This window comes from Danio rerio, chromosome 3 (assembly GCF_052040795.2).
Source record: "Danio rerio strain M-AB ecotype USA chromosome 3, GRCz13ab, whole genome shotgun sequence".
NCBI classification, from domain to species: domain Eukaryota; kingdom Metazoa; phylum Chordata; class Actinopteri; order Cypriniformes; family Danionidae; genus Danio; species Danio rerio.
In genome coordinates this window covers 7,500,642-7,520,141 of record NC_141023.1, presented here as the reverse complement: position 1 = coordinate 7,520,141, position 19,500 = coordinate 7,500,642, and the positions used below count along the sequence as shown (strand labels likewise).

The 19,500-nt window shown below is 38.5% G+C and overlaps 3 protein-coding genes across 3 annotated transcripts in view; 2 read left to right on the top strand and 1 right to left on the bottom strand.

Annotated features, from left to right (window-relative positions):
- Positions 1-19,500, top strand: part of rbfox3b (RNA binding fox-1 homolog 3b) — a 997,536-nt gene that overhangs the window by 769,779 nt on the left and 208,257 nt on the right. The gene's annotated exons all lie outside the window — the stretch shown is intronic.
- Positions 615-4,997, top strand: LOC141374989 (NAD(P)(+)--arginine ADP-ribosyltransferase 2-like). Its single transcript, XM_087243852.1, has 3 exons — positions 615-733; positions 3,670-3,751; positions 3,831-4,997. The coding sequence occupies exons 2-3, from the start codon at positions 3,704-3,706 to the stop codon at positions 4,572-4,574; spliced, it is 792 nt and encodes a 263-aa protein (XP_087099978.1). The 5' UTR covers positions 615-733; positions 3,670-3,703; the 3' UTR covers positions 4,575-4,997.
- LOC101882702 (uncharacterized) overlaps positions 12,513-19,500 on the bottom strand; it is a 35,065-nt gene continuing 28,077 nt past the window's right edge. The window contains 3 exon segments of the mRNA XM_087243567.1: positions 12,513-12,744; positions 12,746-14,910; positions 18,322-18,438. Of these exon segments, the coding sequence (XP_087099693.1) occupies positions 12,661-12,744; positions 12,746-14,910; positions 18,322-18,370 (2,298 nt within the window). The 5' untranslated portion in view covers positions 18,371-18,438 and the 3' untranslated portion in view covers positions 12,513-12,660.

The following is a 19,500-nucleotide window of genomic DNA, read 5'->3' as shown; positions in this document are numbered from 1 at the left end:
TTGATTCAGTTGTTTTAATTGATGTGTTTACTTTTTCAATTTTATGCATATGAAGGTGCCATTGAGACAAGATACAACAACCATTTGAAATTATAGAAACCAAGGGTGCAAATAAAAAAAAGAAGAGAAAACAGAGAAAAAATACATTTAAAGTTTCCTAATTGCACATTATGCACATTACTAACTGAAGTTTAGTTTTGATATAAGTGCAGTAGGAAATTTATCAAATACTTTACACACTTATCAAACAATTTAGCAAAATTCCAATATGTATAATGAAACATGATCTTTGTTAAATATTGTAATTATTTGGGCATAAAAGAAAAACATGAATTTTTGGCTATTTTCCTATGGATTATACGACTAGTTTTGTCATCCCAGGGTCACATATAGTCAAAGCTGCTGATGGACAACTGATGTGGTGTTAAACGTTTGTTAACTTGTTAAAGTCTTCTCTTATGTCTTAAACAGTTTGTCCAGTGTGAAACCACAAAGCCCTAAGTCCTTCGAAGGTTATTCAGAAATTTAGCTGAGCTACTTGTGCCAATTTCACACTTTAGGTGTTATTTCTCAGAAAACACACACACACTAACATTTAGTAGTCATATATAAGACAACTTTAACCCTGTCATCTCTTAGTCTGAAGAATTGTTGTCGTCTGGCTGTCAACGATTGTTCTTGCATCACTGTTCCTGAAGACAACAGAGAATTCGAGGAAAAGAAACATTCACAGGTAACTATGATGATACATTTTTTGTAGAAAAAAAATATGGCAAAATTACTGATATTATTTTTTTTTAAATCAACACATTTTTAAATGTAATAGTTTTTATAACTAATGTCTAATGTCTAACTCTTTTCTTTTGTCTTTGCCATGATGACAGTACATAGTATTTGACTAGATATTTCGCAAAATACTGTTATTCAGCTAAATTGTTTTCAGTAAAATTTAAAGGCTTATTAGGTTAGTAACTACTGTACTATATATATATATATATATATATATATATATATATCGCATTATGCTTTTGAAATGCATTATGGGACCTTGATTTTTCTTCCAACATATTTTTAATGCTGAAAACTTTGACTTTAACTATGAACGTTTTTAAGTTTGCAGTGCTATATTGTCTGGTTTGATGTTGCATATTGGCCCGTTTCCACTGAGTGGAAGCTTGCGTTTCCACTGCCGAAATGGTGGGCGTGGTGTACGACAGAAAGTTTCAGTCGACGTCATTCTCACTGGACCAAATGTCAAAGTAAAGCTGTACGGGTTATTTGCACACATAAATACTTGTGTATAAATATTTATTACTAACCTTTCTATAAACATGATTTGATTATGAACTGCAGACCAATGATAGTGTGAAATAGCCAAACGTCAGCGATTACATAAAATAAATAAATGTAACATATATACCATTCCCAATTACAGAAAAACTACACACAGCATGCATTTAGTCCTTATTTGGGTTCGTAAACAACACGCAACATATAGCCCACAGTCAGAGCACAGGTAACCTACTTTCTAACCTTATTAGAAAGTAATTTCAAGATCATATTTGTCCAAAAGGTGATGAAAATAATTAAGCATGGCGGTTTGTTCATGTTTTAGGTAGCTGAAAGAATTATTTGCTTCTAGCGCTGTCAAAGTTAACGCGTTAACGCATGCGATTAATTTTAAATAATTAACGCGTTAAAAATAATTAACGCAATTAACACAGTTGCAGGTTTTTTTACTACCTGTTGTGGTGGACGTGTGTTTAACAGGCAAGAAATGTGGATAAGACCAAGGAAGCACTTTTTGAAGGCAAGTTTCAGTATAAAACAATTAGTCGCATCACCAGGCTCTTCAAAGTTTCATGCAATTTCGGGTGTTTCGTTTTTAACTTTCGACTTCTGTTGTAAGTTGATACCGCATGGCGAACAGAAAGAAAATTCTCCGCATTTCGTGACTCTGTGTTCCTTTAAGGATAGGTTCTTTTTAAGGCTACACGGTAGACTTTTAATAAGAGTATTAATCATATTAAAATCGGAGTATTGGTGTCTTATGTGAATGTAATCAGAAAGCCTCTGGTGAAGTCGCGAGCTGTCAAAAACAGGGCATTACTCTGCCTTTCAGCATGAGCCCTCCAAGTTTAGCGTGTTTCCTCATTAAACGCAACGAAAGCGTATGCTTTGCGTTGTTGTGTCAGAATCCTTGTGAAATACAGTAATACTTTAGGACGCTTAGTTTAAGCAAATTTGATGAACGTGATCATGCGTGTTGAATCTGAGGGGAGTTGCTCCAGTATGGAAGGCCGTTGGGGCCAAAACGTCTGCAGTGCGTTGTGTGTGTGTCTGTGTGTGTCTGTGTCAGGCCCGTTGAGGGGTGTCAGGGGTGGAGTGAGCAACGTATCTGAGTAGGGGCGAGAGGGGTGTGCAATGTATTTAACGACCGGTTTGCAAGAAATTATCATTCATTTGCGCGCATTTGGGAGTCTCTGTGCACTTGCGGGATACTCCTAGTCTTAGCAACTGGATGAATGTAAAGGAGGATTAAGCTAAATTGTTTCTACTCTATAACTAATGTTCTCAACTCACAGCAATAAAACTTTACAATGAGTGCAACAGTTTGTGTTCTCTAGTTTATTGTTATAATTTTTCATTTTCCATATCTGCAATTCCTGTATTTTGGCATTTTTTTGCAGTCCACTTAGAATCCAGCATGGAAATCAATGTTTTCTTTATTGGCATTGATTGTTTTGAAATTTAAATGTCATTAACATGCCTGTGTTTTAATTTCTGTAATAAATATGGCTGTCAAGCCAGGATCTTGATGGTTTATTGTGGGTATGTTGTTTACATGAAGAAATCTGTGTTACAAGTTAAACAAAAATTCTATTAAACAATTATATTTTGAATTTAAATATTTTTTGTCTTGCGTTTACATTAATTTTACATTTAAATAGCCAAAATTACAAGTTTCAGTATTTTAAATGCGATTAATTGCGATTAATTTTTTTAAAAAGGTGCGATTAATTAGTTAATTTTTTTTAATAGATTGACAGCACTATTTGCTTCTTTTTTTTTTCCAGCTTCTCCTTTGTTTTTCGCGTTTCACTCGCGTTGTCCGTTTCTGAAAGGATCGGGTGTCAGAAGCACTTTAATAATCACACGTACGTTATTACAATGGGCTCAAAAAGTTCATTATTTCAAATGTAGAAGCGCGGCAAGCACACGCAAGAAAACGAAACCGCTCGCACTTTAGACGGCCTTGTAAACAACTATGGTGTACAGTACTGTACCACTCAGTGGAAATGGGCCATATGCTTAAAAACTCCTGTAATAAACTGCCAGTACATTTTTTTGTTGTTTTTGTCTTACTTCTCTATATATTAATTCTTATACATTATAGTATTATTTCACACATTTAAATTGTCAATAAAAGTCACTTTGTTAAATTGAACTTGAGTTCAATTTTTAACATCAAAAGTCGACAGAGCAGAGATCAACATCCCATAATGCAATTCACAACCATCAATACACTTGTGAATCACTAAATACGAAAACTGATTAATTAATTAACAGATATTTAATTATTTAGCAGGATAATTTACATGATACAATTTTGACAGGAGGACAAATTAATTTATCTGCACCTATATCTGAAATCCTGTTGTGTTTCAGCATCTGTTCATCTTTGTATCTGGGATTTAACTGAATGAAGATGAGGATTGTAGCTGTTCTCCTCGTTGTAGCTGTTCTACAGGTGAGCTTGTGTTCTAGTATCAATATCATTACACACATCAACACTGATGATCTGATCATGATGATCCCTGTCACTGCAGGATCACAGAGTCACTGCTGTTGGATATCCACTGGACATGGCATTAAATTCAGTTGATGATCAGTATAAGGGATGTACCAAAAAAATGGCAGATCTGGTGAAAACAAAATATCTGCCGAAGGAACTCAATAACTCTAAATCGTTCAAGGAAGCTTGGAAAGTGGCTGAAAGATCTTTTAAGAAGCCAGAAAATAACTTGACAAATAATCATTCAATTGCCATCTATCTGTACACTGGGTTAAAACTGTTTCGTGATTTCAATAATGCCACTCATCATGGCAGGCAAAACTACACAAATGAGAAATACGACTGGTATTCACTTCACTTCCTGTTAACAGAGGCCTTACAGATTCTGAAAACAACTCAAAATAGATGCTTTGATACTTTTCGTGGTACAAAGTCAGAGTATGAACTTCTCGACAACACTGTTCGTTTTGGCTCATTTGCATCTTCCTCTTATATTCGTAACAAAGCAATGTTTTTTGGAAGTGTGTCTTGTTTTGAGATTCACACTTGTGCAGGTGCTGATATTACTGATTATTCCATGCTTGATCGTGAGAAAGAGGTGTTGATTCCTCCATATGAGACGTTTAGAGTCACTGAAACCAAGACAAGAAAGAAGCAGAAAGATCTGTGGTGTAATACTGTGTATGTGTTGAACAGCACTGGAATAAGGAGTGACCTGAACTGTGCTCTATGCAGGAGACCAAACAAAATCGAGAAAAAGCACTATATTTTGCTCTGAGCCAAAACACAGTGCATTAAATGTGCATTTGTTATTAAAGCTCCCATATGAACCTGTGTTATTCAGCGGTTATCTTGGGATATCACACCATACCATGTCATGACTGACCAATCAGAATCGAGTATTCCAGACAGCCGTGCAATGAAATGCATTAACAACTGCCTGGATGTAATTTATTCCTTACTTATTAAATGGCTGTCTGAAATGCTGGATTCTGATTGGTCAGTTGTGACATTACAAAGTATTTTGTTTCCAGATAACAACTGCTAAATAACACAGATTCATCAAGAAACTTCAAATACACCCACATTCATTTATATATTCTTATCTGTCATGCCATGTTTTTTGACTGTTTGGCGCCATCTTGTGACAGAAAAATGTGCAGGTTAGTGTATACTCCATCAGCTGTTTTTGTTCCTGCCAGCTTTGCATTTAATAAAAAAAATATTTATTACAGCTCAGAACAATGTTTTTTTTTCCTGTTTTATTTGTCTGTTTATAGGCAAGAAATTATGTAATAAGTACATCCAGGAGGTTGTTATCAAAGATTAAAGCCCTTCAGTCTTATATAACAGTTTATAGTAAACCTAATTTGATCAAACATGAACATATGAAGATAGAATAAAATGCCTTTTTTCCTCTTTATCAAGCAGAGTTTTGGTTCTTTATTTTTGATATATAATATGGTCATATTTTCTTGGCAGTAAATATTCTGAGGGGTAAAAATCACTGTAGTTTACTTTAATGATTCTAAATGATGCCAGTAAACCATAATGAAATGAAGTTGTTTCAATTCATTGACCTCTGTGCGATATTATAAATATATTTTTACACAATACTCTTGTATTCAATTACACTACAGTTTTACGAGGATATGCTTTTGTGCTGTAAATAAAAACAATGCTACAGCCATATTACCCTGCAACTCAAGACTCAATCTCGCTGAAGCTAAGCAGGGCTGAAGTCAATTCCTGGATGGGAGTACAAATGGGAAAACTAGCTTGCTGTTGGAAGTGGTGTTAGTGAGGCCAGCAGGGGGTGCTCAGTCTGCTGTCTGTGTCTAACGCCCCAGTATAGTGAAGGGGACTCTATACTGTCAGTGGGTGACATCTTTCGGATGAGATGTTAAATCGAGGTCCCGATTCTCTGTGGTCATTAAAGGGTCATGAAACACCAAAACACATGTTTTGAGCTGTTGACAGTCGTGTATGTGTCTCGCGCTGCTAAAAACACTATTAGGACATATATATTTCACTAAAAAGTGAAAATAGGTCGTTTGTGCGTTATTTCGAGCAAATTTGTACCTCCGGTTTGTATAGAATTTTCATTTTCCCTCTATGAAAGCGCAGCTGGAATCATGTGTGGATTACAGTGCACGCAACGTGCGACAGAAATGCGTGTCCCATCTGGAAATGCTGAAATTCGAATTTGCCGCTCGTCTCCTTTTAATAAAGACACGGCTCCAGTTGGTGTTGATTTTCCTGTCTCTACAGATTTGGTAAGTGAGCGACCAGTGGTCTTTATTTGTTTATTCAGATGGCAAAGTTATAGTTCGTATTGTCAGCAGTACTCTTTCAGTGTTTAAAGACGGACCTCAGTCAAATGATTTCTAAATTAATAAAGTGTACCGTACGTTAATATCACTACAGTATTATAGATTGAAAGATCCGCTGTAAATGCTGCTCTCCGAGTGTAAACATGTAAGCACCACTATCAAACTTACCCTCGTGTAGCATTTGACAGGAATAACACGCAAGGTTTTCTGACGCTACCGAGTGCATCTGAGTGAAATGCAGAGGTTTTCTTTCATTCGCCGTGCGGTATCAAACATTGTATTAAAAATAGAAGCTTCCAGCAATTCCTCGAATCAAATACCTTGCTTGTCAAGAGGGGCATGAATGAAATTCCTGAATGAAAGAGCTAAACTGCAGTTAAAGGCCAACATTTAATAATTTGGCAAATAATTTGATTACTGTTTTCTGTTACTGTTCTGTTCTGCTATTAATGATGTCCATGTAAACACAGTCACCGTTTTTTCTGCCCTGCGTCTGGGTGTTTGTTTTGACTCTGTGAAAATCAGCACGTTCCCAAACCGACACTCCCATTTTTATGCAAATTTTTACAGACCTTCCCTCTTTCCCTCCTCTGACACGCCCCCTAAACAGAGCTGGACACGCCCACTTTTCTGACTTTTCTGAGGTGTGAAAAAACCCTGCTGAAACGAGGGGGTTTCATGGCCCTTTAAAATTTCCATGTAAAGAGTAGGGTTGTAATCCCAGTGTCCAGGCCAAATTCACTCCATCGGTTTTTACCCATCATGTCCTCCCAATCATCCCCATCCACTGAATTGGCTCTATCATTATATAGCTAGTGATACTAGTATTCAGCCTAAAGTGACATAGGCAAGTCATTGTATAACAGTGGTTTGTTCTTTAGACAATCCAAAACAAATATTGCTAATGGGGGATAATAATATGGACATTAAAATGTTTTTTTTTTTTTTAATGAATGCTTTCTTTCCAGCCAAAACGAAACTTACCTGCTACATTAAATATCACTTGAATAATATTTGAACAGGGATAAATATTTCACAGGAGGGATATTATTTTAATTTTCATATAAATAAATATCATATACCAAAAAATCCATAACAAATACACATTTCACAGGATTTTGCCTGTATATAACAGATATGATTTTAATTTGTGTATACAGTAGTATGTAATAAGACTTTCATGGGCAAATGAATGAATGAACCGGTGTTTTCTTTCCCCTTTTATCTTTAACTTTATCTTTTGGCTTATTAATGAAGTAAATAAACCAGGTCAAAATCGCATTATTGTAGATGACCTAAAAATCTTCCAATCTCTGACACTTCTACTTCCATCCAGTAGAGGTCAGTGTTGTCTTGGAAAAGCGCTGTGTGTAAACATTGGGAAGTTTATATGGTGAAATGATTATTGCTAACGTTACAAAAGGTAAAATCGGCACTTTTAGAGTGCTCTCAGTGAAAACGAATTCAAAGGGAGTTTAAAAGATTTCTTCCACTCTTATCTTCTGGATGATGAAGGCCACACTTAAGGTATTGTTTGCGAAATATAAAAGACTTTGTTTACCTTGACGGTTAATGGTTTGTTGACGGTCTCTTGGCTAATTGTTGTTAACACATATATAAGAATTTTGAATATTAGGGATGTCCATTTCACTTGTTAGTTTTGTACAAAGAGCCTATAATTTACTGTTACCACCATTTCTCATGGTTTGCACTATCCCTGCTGAAAGATCTGATTTAGATCTAGGCTGATTTAAGCTGGTTGACCTGGTTTTTGAGTTTTTTGTCATTTCCAGCCTGGTCTTAGCTGGAAGATGACCAGCTAAAACCAGCTTGACCAGCCTGGTTTAAGCTGGAAATAGCTGGTTTTGGCTGGGCTTCCAGTCTGGCTAGGCTGGTCAAGCTGGTTTTAGCTGGTCATCTCCCAGGCTGACCAGCTAAGACCAGGCTGGGAAAGGCTGGAAACCAGCCTGAAATGTCCAAAACCCCTCTAAAACCAGCCAACAAGCCTAGGCTGGTTTAAGCTGTTTTTTTTTTTTTTTTCAGTAGGGCACAAATAGGACATTGTACTGGATACCTTTATTTAATACCCTAATTAAATAAAGAAACCAGTATCCTCTCTTGGCAGTATTTCTGAGCTAGAGTTTCGTTTAGGACTGTCTTTTGTAATGTTTTTCAAGGAATTAATTAGATCCATACCTTACCACACAAGGTATCTTGATATGTTCTGCAAATGAAGCTAATGTCCACTCCAGTGAAGAAAATTAATAAAATCACGTTCACTTTAATTAATAAACAATCCAGTGAAAAAGAAAAAACAATCACAATAACAAAACAAAATCCTTTACATTATCCTCCGTTGACAATAGAGGGCCTAAGACATTCAGTACACAGAAGTCAGTTAAGCGAGCTGCTGGTCTGTCTGCTCCAGCCTTTGTACAGTATTCCAGCCTTGAACACAGGCATGCCGTTAATCTTTTAAGCTATCAATGTTTGATGTACTTGAGAATGTCTAAAAGTTTAATATACTCTAGGATATCTCATCTGTTACTATATAGAAGAAATCCCTTTGAGTAGAATCAGAATCTTTATTGTCGCTGTATAAAATACAACAAAATTTACGTTTGGCCTTCCCTTCAGTGCAGTCCTATTTATCTAAAGCACAGGTGTCAAACTCAGTTCCAAAACGGCTGCAGCTCTGCACAGTTTAGTTCCAACCCTAATTAAACACACCTGATCAAACTAATTGAGTCCTTCAGGCTTGTTTCAAACCTACAGGTAAGTGTGTTGAAGCAGGGTTGTAACTAAACTATGCAGGGCTTCGGCCCTCCAGGAATTAAGTTTGACACCCCTGGTCTAAAGCAACAACAATAAAAAACCTTTTGTTTTTAAGGTATTGAGGGCCAAGTTATTATCAGTGCACCATAAAGCCAGTTTATTTACTTCATCTCTCTATGCAGTCAAATCTCCATCTGTGATGAGCCCAACCACTGCAATATCATCTGCAAACTTCAGGATAGAATTACTATAATGGAAGGGAGTGCAATCGTGTGTATAAAGAGTGTACAGTAAGGGACTCAGCACACATCCCTGTGGGGAGCCTGTACTAAGGCTGAGTGCAGGAGAGACAAGGTGCCCTACCTTGACTTTCTGTGAAGACTCATCATATACTGATTTAGTAGTGGTGTAACGGATCACAAATCTCATGGTTCGAATCACACAGTAGTTTTTTAGTCACGGGTCGGACTATTTTTCAGATCAGTCAAGAAGTGGAGGACAAATGTCATTTGCTTTGCATTTATTACAAACAACTGTACTGCAAGACACTTGATTTTAACAAACAGAACTTAGAAACTGTAGTTTGATTATAAATAAATGAAGAAATAATCAGCTGAATAGAAATAAATAGTAAAATATTCAGTACTTTGAAAAATTCACTGTAACTGCTGTTGCTGATAACGCTAAACGTAGAAATCTGACATTATAATTTGTACAAACCTTATTTTTTTGCCAAAAATCACAAGGTATGTGTCATTATATTTAGGACATACATAGTTGAACAATAACATTTATGGTGAAAAAATTTAAGTAAAACAAATCAATTAAAAGTGATTTATAGATCATATTTAAATTCAGCTTATACTGAACAAAGGTCTGTACAAAACTAACCTACAGGACAATATAAATGTATACAAATCAAATCAAAGATAAAATGCTTGAAGATTGCATATTTTCTTTACTCTTTTTTATTTTTTTACAGAATGAGGGCATGAACCTTACTGATAAAAATGTATGTGTGTGTGTGTATGTGTGTGTGTATATATATATATATATATATATATATATATATATATATATATATATATATATATACACAGTTGAAGTCAGATAATATAATAATTAATAAAATTTTCCCAAATGATGTTTAACAGAGCAAGGATATTTTCACAGTATGTCTGATCATGTGTTTTTCTTATTTGTTTTATTTTGGCTACTATAAAAGCAGTTTTTAATTTTTTTTCAACCCATTTTAAGGTCAAAATTATTAGCCCCTTAAAGCGATATATTTTTTTCGATAGTATACAGAATAAACCATTATTATACAATAACTTGTCTAATTACCCTAACCTGCCTAGTTAACCTAATTAATCTAGGTCAGCCTTTAAATGTCACTTTAAGCTGTATAGAAGTGTCTTGAAAAATATCTAGTCAAATATTATTTACAGTCATCATGACAAAGATAAGGCTTCTGTGTGGAGTTTGCATGTTCTCCCTGCCTTTGCGTGGGTTTCCTCTGGGTGCTTCGGTTTCCCCCACAGTCCAAAGACATGTGTTACAGGTAAATTGGGTAGGCTAAATTGTCCATAGTGTATGAGTGTGTAAGTGTGGATGTTTTCCAGAGATGGGTTGCGGTTGGAAGGACATCCACTGCGTAAAAACTTGCTGGATAAGTTGGCGGTTCTTTCCGCTGTGGCAACCCCGGATTAATAAAGGGACTAAGCCGACAAGAAAATGAATGAATGACAAAGATAAAATAAATCAGTTATTAGAGATTAGTTATTAAAACTATTATGTTTAGAAAAAAATCTTCTCTACGTTAAACTAGAAATTGGGGAAAAAAATAAACAGGGGGGCTAATAATTCTGAATTTTATATATATATATATATATATATATATATATATATATATATATATATATATATATATAAACAAGAACAATTATCACCAGTGTGTCAACTAACATCTGTCTGGTTCAATAAGATAAGACAAATTAAAACTGTAATTAATGCCTAGTTCAGACTGCGTGATTTTAGCCCTGATTTTGGCTCGCCGACAGGTTTTGAGAAATCGCAGACAAATGCCTGAAATCACAGGCAAATCGCTGCTCGTGCACGTGAGTGACAATCACACAGTGTGAACTATCAAAGACGCGATCTGAGAGAATCGCCAATGCCTGTGAGATATTTGGCATGCTAAATATCTGGAGCTGTCGGCGATTCAAATCATGCCGTGTGAATTGAGTTTTGACTGAAAATAACATCGGCGATCGCCTACAGCCAATGAGAGAGCAGCATTCACTTGTGTGTGTGTGTGTGCGTGTGTGTATACCTGCTGCAGGCCAGCGGGAGGCTGGGGGAGAAGTTAAAAGCGCTCATTTTTGGTTTATTTGGACCCACGAAATAGAGGAAAAACTAGTGGAGGTTTTACAGGACTCAAGAGCAACCGTGTCTGTTTGATGTTTCATACAGAAAGAAATGAGTTTATTATCAACGTTAAGGAGAAATGGCTAATTCCCTTTAAACCCAGGTGAGCAAACATGTACATGTTCAACCCTATTAAAGGCTTCTTTCTCATTATGTAGTTAATAACAAAAGATATACGACGTGTTTTTGGCTGTGAGACGTAGTTTGGACGAAGTTGTCGGCGATTCTTCCTATAGTAAAGTCATGCAATGTGAAAGTCCTTGTCGGCGATCCATCTTGCAGTGTAAACAAAGCAGCGACGAAACGCTAGCCCAGATAGTCAAGCAGTGTGAAAACATCTGTGACACGACTACTCTGAAAATCATGCAGTCTGAACTCGGCATAAAAGTTCTCCAGTGTTTCAATTAACAAACTTTAATTTCTGGTAAGCTGATTTAAAGAGCCCATTTTATGGGTTTTTAAAAATGACCTTCCACATCGAGTGTAACACAAGTAAATTAAAACATCTAGCTGAGCCTTAAATCTGAAAGTGAACCGTGTTTAATTGATTCCTCAAAAAAAAATAGTCGACACAGTGTTGTTTATATAAATTGCCTTGAGTTCAAACCTTTTGCCATTGGAAAAGATGATTTTGCCATCACTGAGAGATGCGGTTGTGGGGAATAAACGGTTGAAGTGTATTTTCTAAACAATACCACAGTATAGCCAACCTTGTGCTGTGTTTTCTGATGATTAATACAATACCGTGCAGTTCAACGTGGGATTCACTGGCCGTTTGCTATTAAAGGAAGGATCAGCAAAGACTAATAAGGTACGGGACTTTGTAAAAGTCTGTGTAAAAGTAATCGATAATTATCCTTACATTTTATAACACATTTCATAAGTTTTCTTTGACATTCAACTTTCTATCAAAGGAGCTGTTTAAAATATGATCCAAACAACATGTTTCTGTTGGTATTGTTCGCTCATAGTATGCATCTCTAACTCTTTATTTATCTTTGAGCAATTGATATTGTATATGAATCATCTCTGAACAGGCTTATCGTTGTTTTTATTCTGCAATTGGCGTAATAGAATTATACTTGACAAATGAAATTTTATATTTGATTTATTTTTAATTAAATTGTAAATTTTGAGGATACTTTTGTTGACCCTTGGAGTATTATGGCCAGTGTGGATCAAATTAGAGAATCACAGGTGAATTGAGCAATGAGCTCTTCATCGTAGGTCAAACACATACAGGGACACTGGAGCATTTTAAAGCCGTGAAGATCAGTCGATTCATCAGCAGATCACTCGTATGTCAGCTTATAGACAGACCAGTTCCTCCTACTCCTGTTGCTCCTGTTCCTCTTTCTCTTGTTGCTCCTGCTTCTGTTCCTTTTGATCCTGTTGCTCTTGATCCTTCTGTGATCCTCCTCTTGATCCTCCTGTTGCTCTGTTCCTCCTGCTCCTCCTGCTTATGTTCCTCCTGCTCCTGTTCCTTCTCCTGTTGCTCCAGTTCCTCTTGCTCCTGTTGCTCCTGCTCCTCCTGTTCCATTTCCTCCTGGTCTTGTTCCTCCTGTTCCTGCTCCTCCTGCTCCTGTTCCTCCTGCTCATGTTCCTCCTGCTCCTCCTGTTCCTGCTCCTCCTCCTGCTCCTGTTCCTCCTGCTCCTCCACCTGCTCCTGTTCCTCCTGCTCCTCCTGCTCATGTTCCTCCTGCTCCTCCTGTTCCTGCTCCTCCTCCTGTTCCTCCTGCTCCTCTTGCTCATGTTCCTCCTGTTCCTGCTCCTCCTGCTCCTGTTCCTCCTGTTCCTCCTGCTCCTCCTGCTCATGTTCCTCCTGCTCCTGTTCCTCCTGCTCCTGCTCCTCCTGCTCCTCCACCTGCTCCTGTTTCTCCTGCTCCTCCTGCTCATGTTCCTCCTGCTCCTCCTGTTCCTGCTCCTCCTGCTTCTCCTCCTGTTCCTCCTGCTCCTGTTCCTGCTCCTCCACCTGCTCCTGTTCCTCCTGCTCCTCCTGCTCATGTTCCTGCTCCTCCTCCCGTTCCTCCTGCTCCTCCTGCTCCTGTTCCCCCTGTTCCTGCTCCTCCACCTGCTCCTGTTCCTCCTGCTCCTCCTGCTCCTGTTCCTCCTGCTCAGGTTGCTCCTGTTCTGTTTGCACTTGTTGCTCCTGCTCCTCCTGTTCCGTTTCCTCCTGGTCTTGTTGCTCCTGCTCCTGTTCCTTTTGCTCCTGATGCTCCTGCTCCTCTTGCTCCTCCTCCTGCTCCTGTTCCTCGTGCTCAAGTTGCTCCTGTTCTGTTTGCACTTGTTGCTCCTGCTCCTCCTGTTCCGTTTCTTCCTGGTCTTGTTGCTCCTGCTCCTGTTCCTTTTGCTCCTGTTGCTCATGTTCCTCCTGCTCCTGTTTCTCCTGTTCCTGCTCCTTCTGCTCCTGTTCCTCCTGCTCCTGATCCTGGTCCTCCTGTTCCTGCTCCTCCTGCTTCTGTTGTTCCTGCTCCTTTCGCTCCTGTTCCTTCTGCTCCTGTTGCTCCTGTTCCTCCTGTTCCTGCTCCTGTTGCTCCTGCTTCTCTTGCTCCTGTTTCTTCTGCTCCTGTTGCTCATGTTCCTCCTGCTCCTGTTGCTCCTGCTCCTCCTGCCCTTTTTCCTCCTGCTCAAGTTGCTCCTGTTCTGTTTGCACTTGTTGCTCCTGTTTCTCCTGCTCCTGTTCCTCCTGCTCCTGCTCATTTTTCTCCTGCTCCTGTTCCTCTTGCTCCTGTTCCCCCAGCTCCTTCTGCTCCGGTTCCTCCTGCTCCACATGTGGCTCCTGTTCCTCCTGCTTCTCCCTCTCCTGTTCCTGTGTCTCCTGCTGCTCCTGCTCCTGTTGCTCCTGCTCCTCCTGCTCCTGTTTCTCCTGCTCATGTTGCTGCTGCTGCTCCTCCTTTTGCTCTTGCTCCTGTTGCTCGTGCTCCTGTTGCTCCTGCTCCTGTTCCACCTGCTCTTGTTCCAGTCCTCTTGCTCCCAAGCCTGCTTCTTCTGCTCCTCCTCCTCCTGTTCTTCCTGTTGCAAATCTAAATCCTCTTGCTAATACACTTGTTGCAGCTGTTCCTGCTGTTGCTTTAAAACTGCCTAATGCTGCAACTCCTGCTTTGGCTATTGTTGCTGGAATTAATACTTCGTTTTTTACTGATATTACTTGTTTCAATAGAGCTACCACATTCATCACTTTGTATATAGCCTGTAGTATTGTGCTCGTAGCATGCTGTAAATATGTTCTTGTAACTGCCACTATTGCTGCTCCTGCTATTGCTCCAACTACTGATGATCCTCTCTGTGACCATCCTATTAATGATAGCAGGGTTGCTGCAGCTGTTCCTGCTATACCTCCTGCTATGGCTGAACTTGCTGCTCCCACCATTTCTGCTTCTCGCCTCACTTCTGGTTCCCGTAATGATCTTAAAATGTATATACCCCCTCCTGCTGCGGCTCCTGCTGCTGCTCCTGCAACTGTGTTAACTACTCCTGTTGTTCCTGCAATATCTATTAATACTGCAACTACTGCAACTGTCAGTGCCGTTATTGTTATGTTTAGAGAAGTTTGTGTCCATGTTTTTGCTGGTTTACCTCCTGAAAAAAAAAAAGATTAAGAACTTGTATGAAAAAAAAGTTCCAAAATTAAAGAGCATATTGTAGGTTAAAAAACTATTTAAATAAAGGTAGAATGGTTTGTGAAAATACTCTATAATACCATAAAATGCCATATTAATAGTTTTACAAAACGCAAGCGCACAAATTTTAAAGTAAATGTGGCTGTTTTCCCACTTCCGGAAAATTTGCGTTTTATTCTTTCTACTCGGTGACGTCAGACTGGGGACTTTTTCGACAGGCACACACTGTTTACAGTGAAGCAGAGTAGCATATTAGAGATGCGCAGATGGCGGTTACAGCCGCGGAATCCGCGGATAAACCGCGGATCGGGCGGATGATGTGACGAAAAATAATATTTTAATTAAATTCGGGCGGGTGGTGGGCGGTTGTACTGTTTTGTACACATAGCTGGCGCACCAACGAAAAAGCCTAGGACTGACTTCACAGAATGAGAGGAGGAATCGGATACACTAATTCTGGATGAAGTACAGAAGTCTTCCTCTACAAAATTAAGTATAGACGGATCAGCAGAGGAAAATCTACTTTCCTTTTGGGAGAAACAAGGCAGTCATTCCCACGACTACAGCACCTTGTCAAGAGAATTCTATGCATTCCAGCAACAAGTGCTGCGAGCGAGCGCTTCTTCAGTGCAGCAGGGCGCATTGAGGCCAGGCGCTCTCGTCTGAAGGTTGAAATGATGTGTCAAAATGCGTTTGGCCTAGCACCTTCTTATCTGCACTCACTTCTGCAGATCTATGTGCCCTCCAGAAACTTACGTTCTGTAAATGAACGTCGCCTCGTGGTTCCATCCCAAAGAGGGAAAAAATCACTTTCGCGAACGCTCGCGCTCAATCTGCCCAGTTGGTGGAATGAACTCCCTAACTGCATCAGAACAGCAGAGTCACTCGCTATTTTCAAGAAACGACTAAAAACTCAACTATTTAGTCTCCACTTCACTTCCTAATCTGCAATTGCCTCTTTGAATATCACACTAACTGTACAAAAAAATAAATAAATAAATAAACTAATACTACTAATACTTCCCTTCTTAGACTTTACAGACCTGAAACTTGCCTTTAGTACTTATTCATTGTTGCTCTTAGTTGTGTAAATTGCTTCCTTGTCCTCATTTGTAAGTCGCTTTGGATAAAAGCAATGTAAATGTAAATTATGCTACCTGATCTGTCTGCTTTTCAACTAGGTCTGCTAAATGACGTCATGGGGGCGGGTACTTTCATTTTCACTGCTACAGGCCCTCACCTCTGCTCGTGTTCAAACCAAAAGATTAGCGCGGTTTTTCACAAGGCAGGCTTTTATGTCCTTCATACATGTTGAGATCGAGTTTATCAACTTGATGAGGGAATATGTCTTGACAATCCACACAGTCGGGACTGCGACTAATGCAACAAGTAAAATCCTACATGACTTTATGCTTTAACAGGCAGTCAAGCAGGTCGCACACCTCGGCGTCGCCGAGAGGCTATTCTGGTGTGCTTTCTGCTTCATTGCCATTATAATGTATTAAATTTTTATTTTTTTTTATCGCGATTTCTCTATTTGATTCAAAATTAAATCGTCTTAAAACGTAAATTCGAATTAATCGGAAAAATCGGAAAAATCGCCCAGCCCTAGCTGTGCCATATGTGAAAAGTATATTTGAAAGAAAATCTAGTTCCTACATTACTCTTACACACATTGGGCTCTATTTTGACGGTTCATGCGAAAAGTGCAAAGCGCAGGGCACAAACGCATTCAGGGCATTTCAGAATCCACTTTTGCTTATATGAGGACGGAAAAATTCTCTTTGCGCCGTGGCGCATGGTCTAAAAGGGTTGAGCCTATTTTCTTGATGAGTTATAGGTGAGTTTTAAGAATAAACCAATCAGAGTCTCATCTCCCATTCCCTTTAAGAGTCAGGTGTGTTGCGCCATTGCACATTTGCTATTTACAGGACGTAAAGTAAGTGTAAGTGGAAAAACTGAACCTTTCACTTGCAAGAATCAGTTAAACAGAGCATCTACAGTGCGAGAATGAGAGATAAATTATTAACTTTCACTTTCGCTCTTGGATAGGGAAACCTTTACGCACAGACATCAATTAGCCTATAAATAAATAATTTTGTTTGTTAAGCGCAAAGATTTGTTTCAAAACTATTTCTAAATTCAGTTTTAATTTCCAGCAAACAAATAAATGAAAAATAATAACGAAGTGTGCTCAAAAACCTAAGTTATATCCTAAAACATGCTGTGCCCCATATGGTCTAAAACCTGCAGGTGGACAAATCTAAGCTTGTTTTTAATAAAACAAATATAAATATGGATATAATAAATAATAATGCTAATAATAATAACATTATACAAAAGCAAATTGTTATGAATGAACTGAAAAAGCCTCCCGAGATAAAGAAAGCATGAAGGCAGTGTTTTTTTATATTTATGTAGGCTAGAAAATAATATGTTTTGTAATATTAAAATTGTTTATATTTATATCCTATATATATCCTTAATATTTTAATTCTTTTCATTTGTATAGATATTTGCGTATTGCTCTATATCTTGTGTGTATTTGTCACAGACTCGGTCCCAGTTAATCCCCTTACCAACCAGCAGAGGTCCCGCTCGCCAGACTACTGAAGTCATAAGAACTTCATTACCCACAAGACCCCGCGGGACCTTGATTACCGTCCAACTGAAACCCATACACACACACACGCTTATAAGCCCTTCTCGCCTGTCATTCTGTGCGAAGTCTTGTTTTGCTCTGCATTCAATTCCAAGTGTTTTCCCCACATAATCTGACTGTTTACTGTTGCCGACCCGGACTGTTTGTGTACCTGTGATTCTATGCCGCCTGCCCAGATCCTAGCCTGTATCCTCGTCTATGTATCTTTGCTGCCTGCCTACGACTTTGCTTGTGACCCGACTTTGAGTGAGTTCCCTGATTTGATCATCTCGTCTGTGAAACGTACATCTGCTTCTTTATTTGTGTTGTTTTCAATAAAGACGCTAAAAATGGATCCCACTTCGTCTGACTCATCATCACAGTATTAAGCAGTGTTTAAGCGAGGCGCACAACTAACGCACTCTGCGCTGGACTTTAGATAGACTTTGTTCTGGTCTATTGAAAAATCTATTATAGTTTCTCAAAATAGCAACGCACCAGCAATACACCTCAACACGCCTCCCTTTTTCGACCAGAACGCCTATGGGCGCACATATAAGCGCAAATGCATTTAAACAGCGTGGCGCAAAACGTCAAAACAAGCCAAGCTGAAACTAGCAAACAACAATTGCGTCGCACCCTGCGCCACATTGCGCTGGTTGTATGATACAGCCCATAGACTCCCTGGGAGTCTAACCTACAATATGCTCTTCAAAAGACTTTACTTGCCTGTGTCGCTTGATATTTTACCGTCTTTACTTGATGGAGGATTTCTCATAATCGCATCAGGACTCAGCTCCTAGTCGTCTTCACAGTTTTTTTTTTCTTCCCAAGCCGTTTAACCTTCTGGAAAAGGCAACAATTCAGTATATTGCATCCAATTGTAAAGTAACTGGAGTACAGAGGTTTATATGCTTTATTAATTGATAGTAAAACAATAATAAACTTTTTATTATGTCAAGTTGAAAGCATTTCAATATTCAGCGAGGATGGCGGTATACAGCGCATAAATTTTTACATCATGTTAAACATCTGTTTGTTTTGCTTGGATTCATTTGTTGCTATTAGAAATGAATTATTACATCACTTATCAAAGGTAAAGTTGGGTTTTGCTTTTAAAATACTACTTTAGCATAGTAAGCATCAGTATATTTTGCTGGGATTTATTTTTTGCTTGTAGAAAGGAATTATTTATTCAACTATTAAAGTAGTTTTTTTTTTTTTTTGCTTTTTAAATAGACCTTCTTGCTGTGAGGCGACAGCACTGCGCCGCCACAAGTTGATATATTTAGAGAAGGTTATTCTTTTGAGAAAAAGGGGAAATGTTGTGTTTTGTGTTGAGAAGTTTACAGTAATTCATGGTTACTTCAAACATGTAATGTAAAACTGCACCACCTGAGACTCCAGTTAGAAAGTGTAGAAAAAATGTTGAGCAAACAAAGGGAGAGGAAGAAGAAGAAAGGAGTGGCTGGGAATGAGCTTTTTACAGTGTCTGCTATAATGTTAATGTTATTTTTGGTGTGTTTACATAGATAAATATGGCCACTCTGTAAATGCACAGTATAGTTAGGATCGTATTGCCACAATCTATCGTTATGGTGACATAATATATGTTTTCAGTCATTTCCTGAAGATAAATACCATAAAATAACATGACTGCAATAACTACAGCAGTCGCGATCGTCTGATCTGAAGCGAGAGATCGCGATGACATATGATGACGTGTGCAAGTGCTGTAGTGGTGTCCCAATTATTAAAGTGGTAAATTTTTAAGCCCTACCCCTTCATACTCTGTTTTAAGGGCCAAGGGGATGGGGTAGGGATGCAAAAATAGATGTAGGATTGGGCCTTAATGTCACATCACTAGCCTATCCGGCGTTTCCAGAGTTTCATGTATTTTTGTGTGTT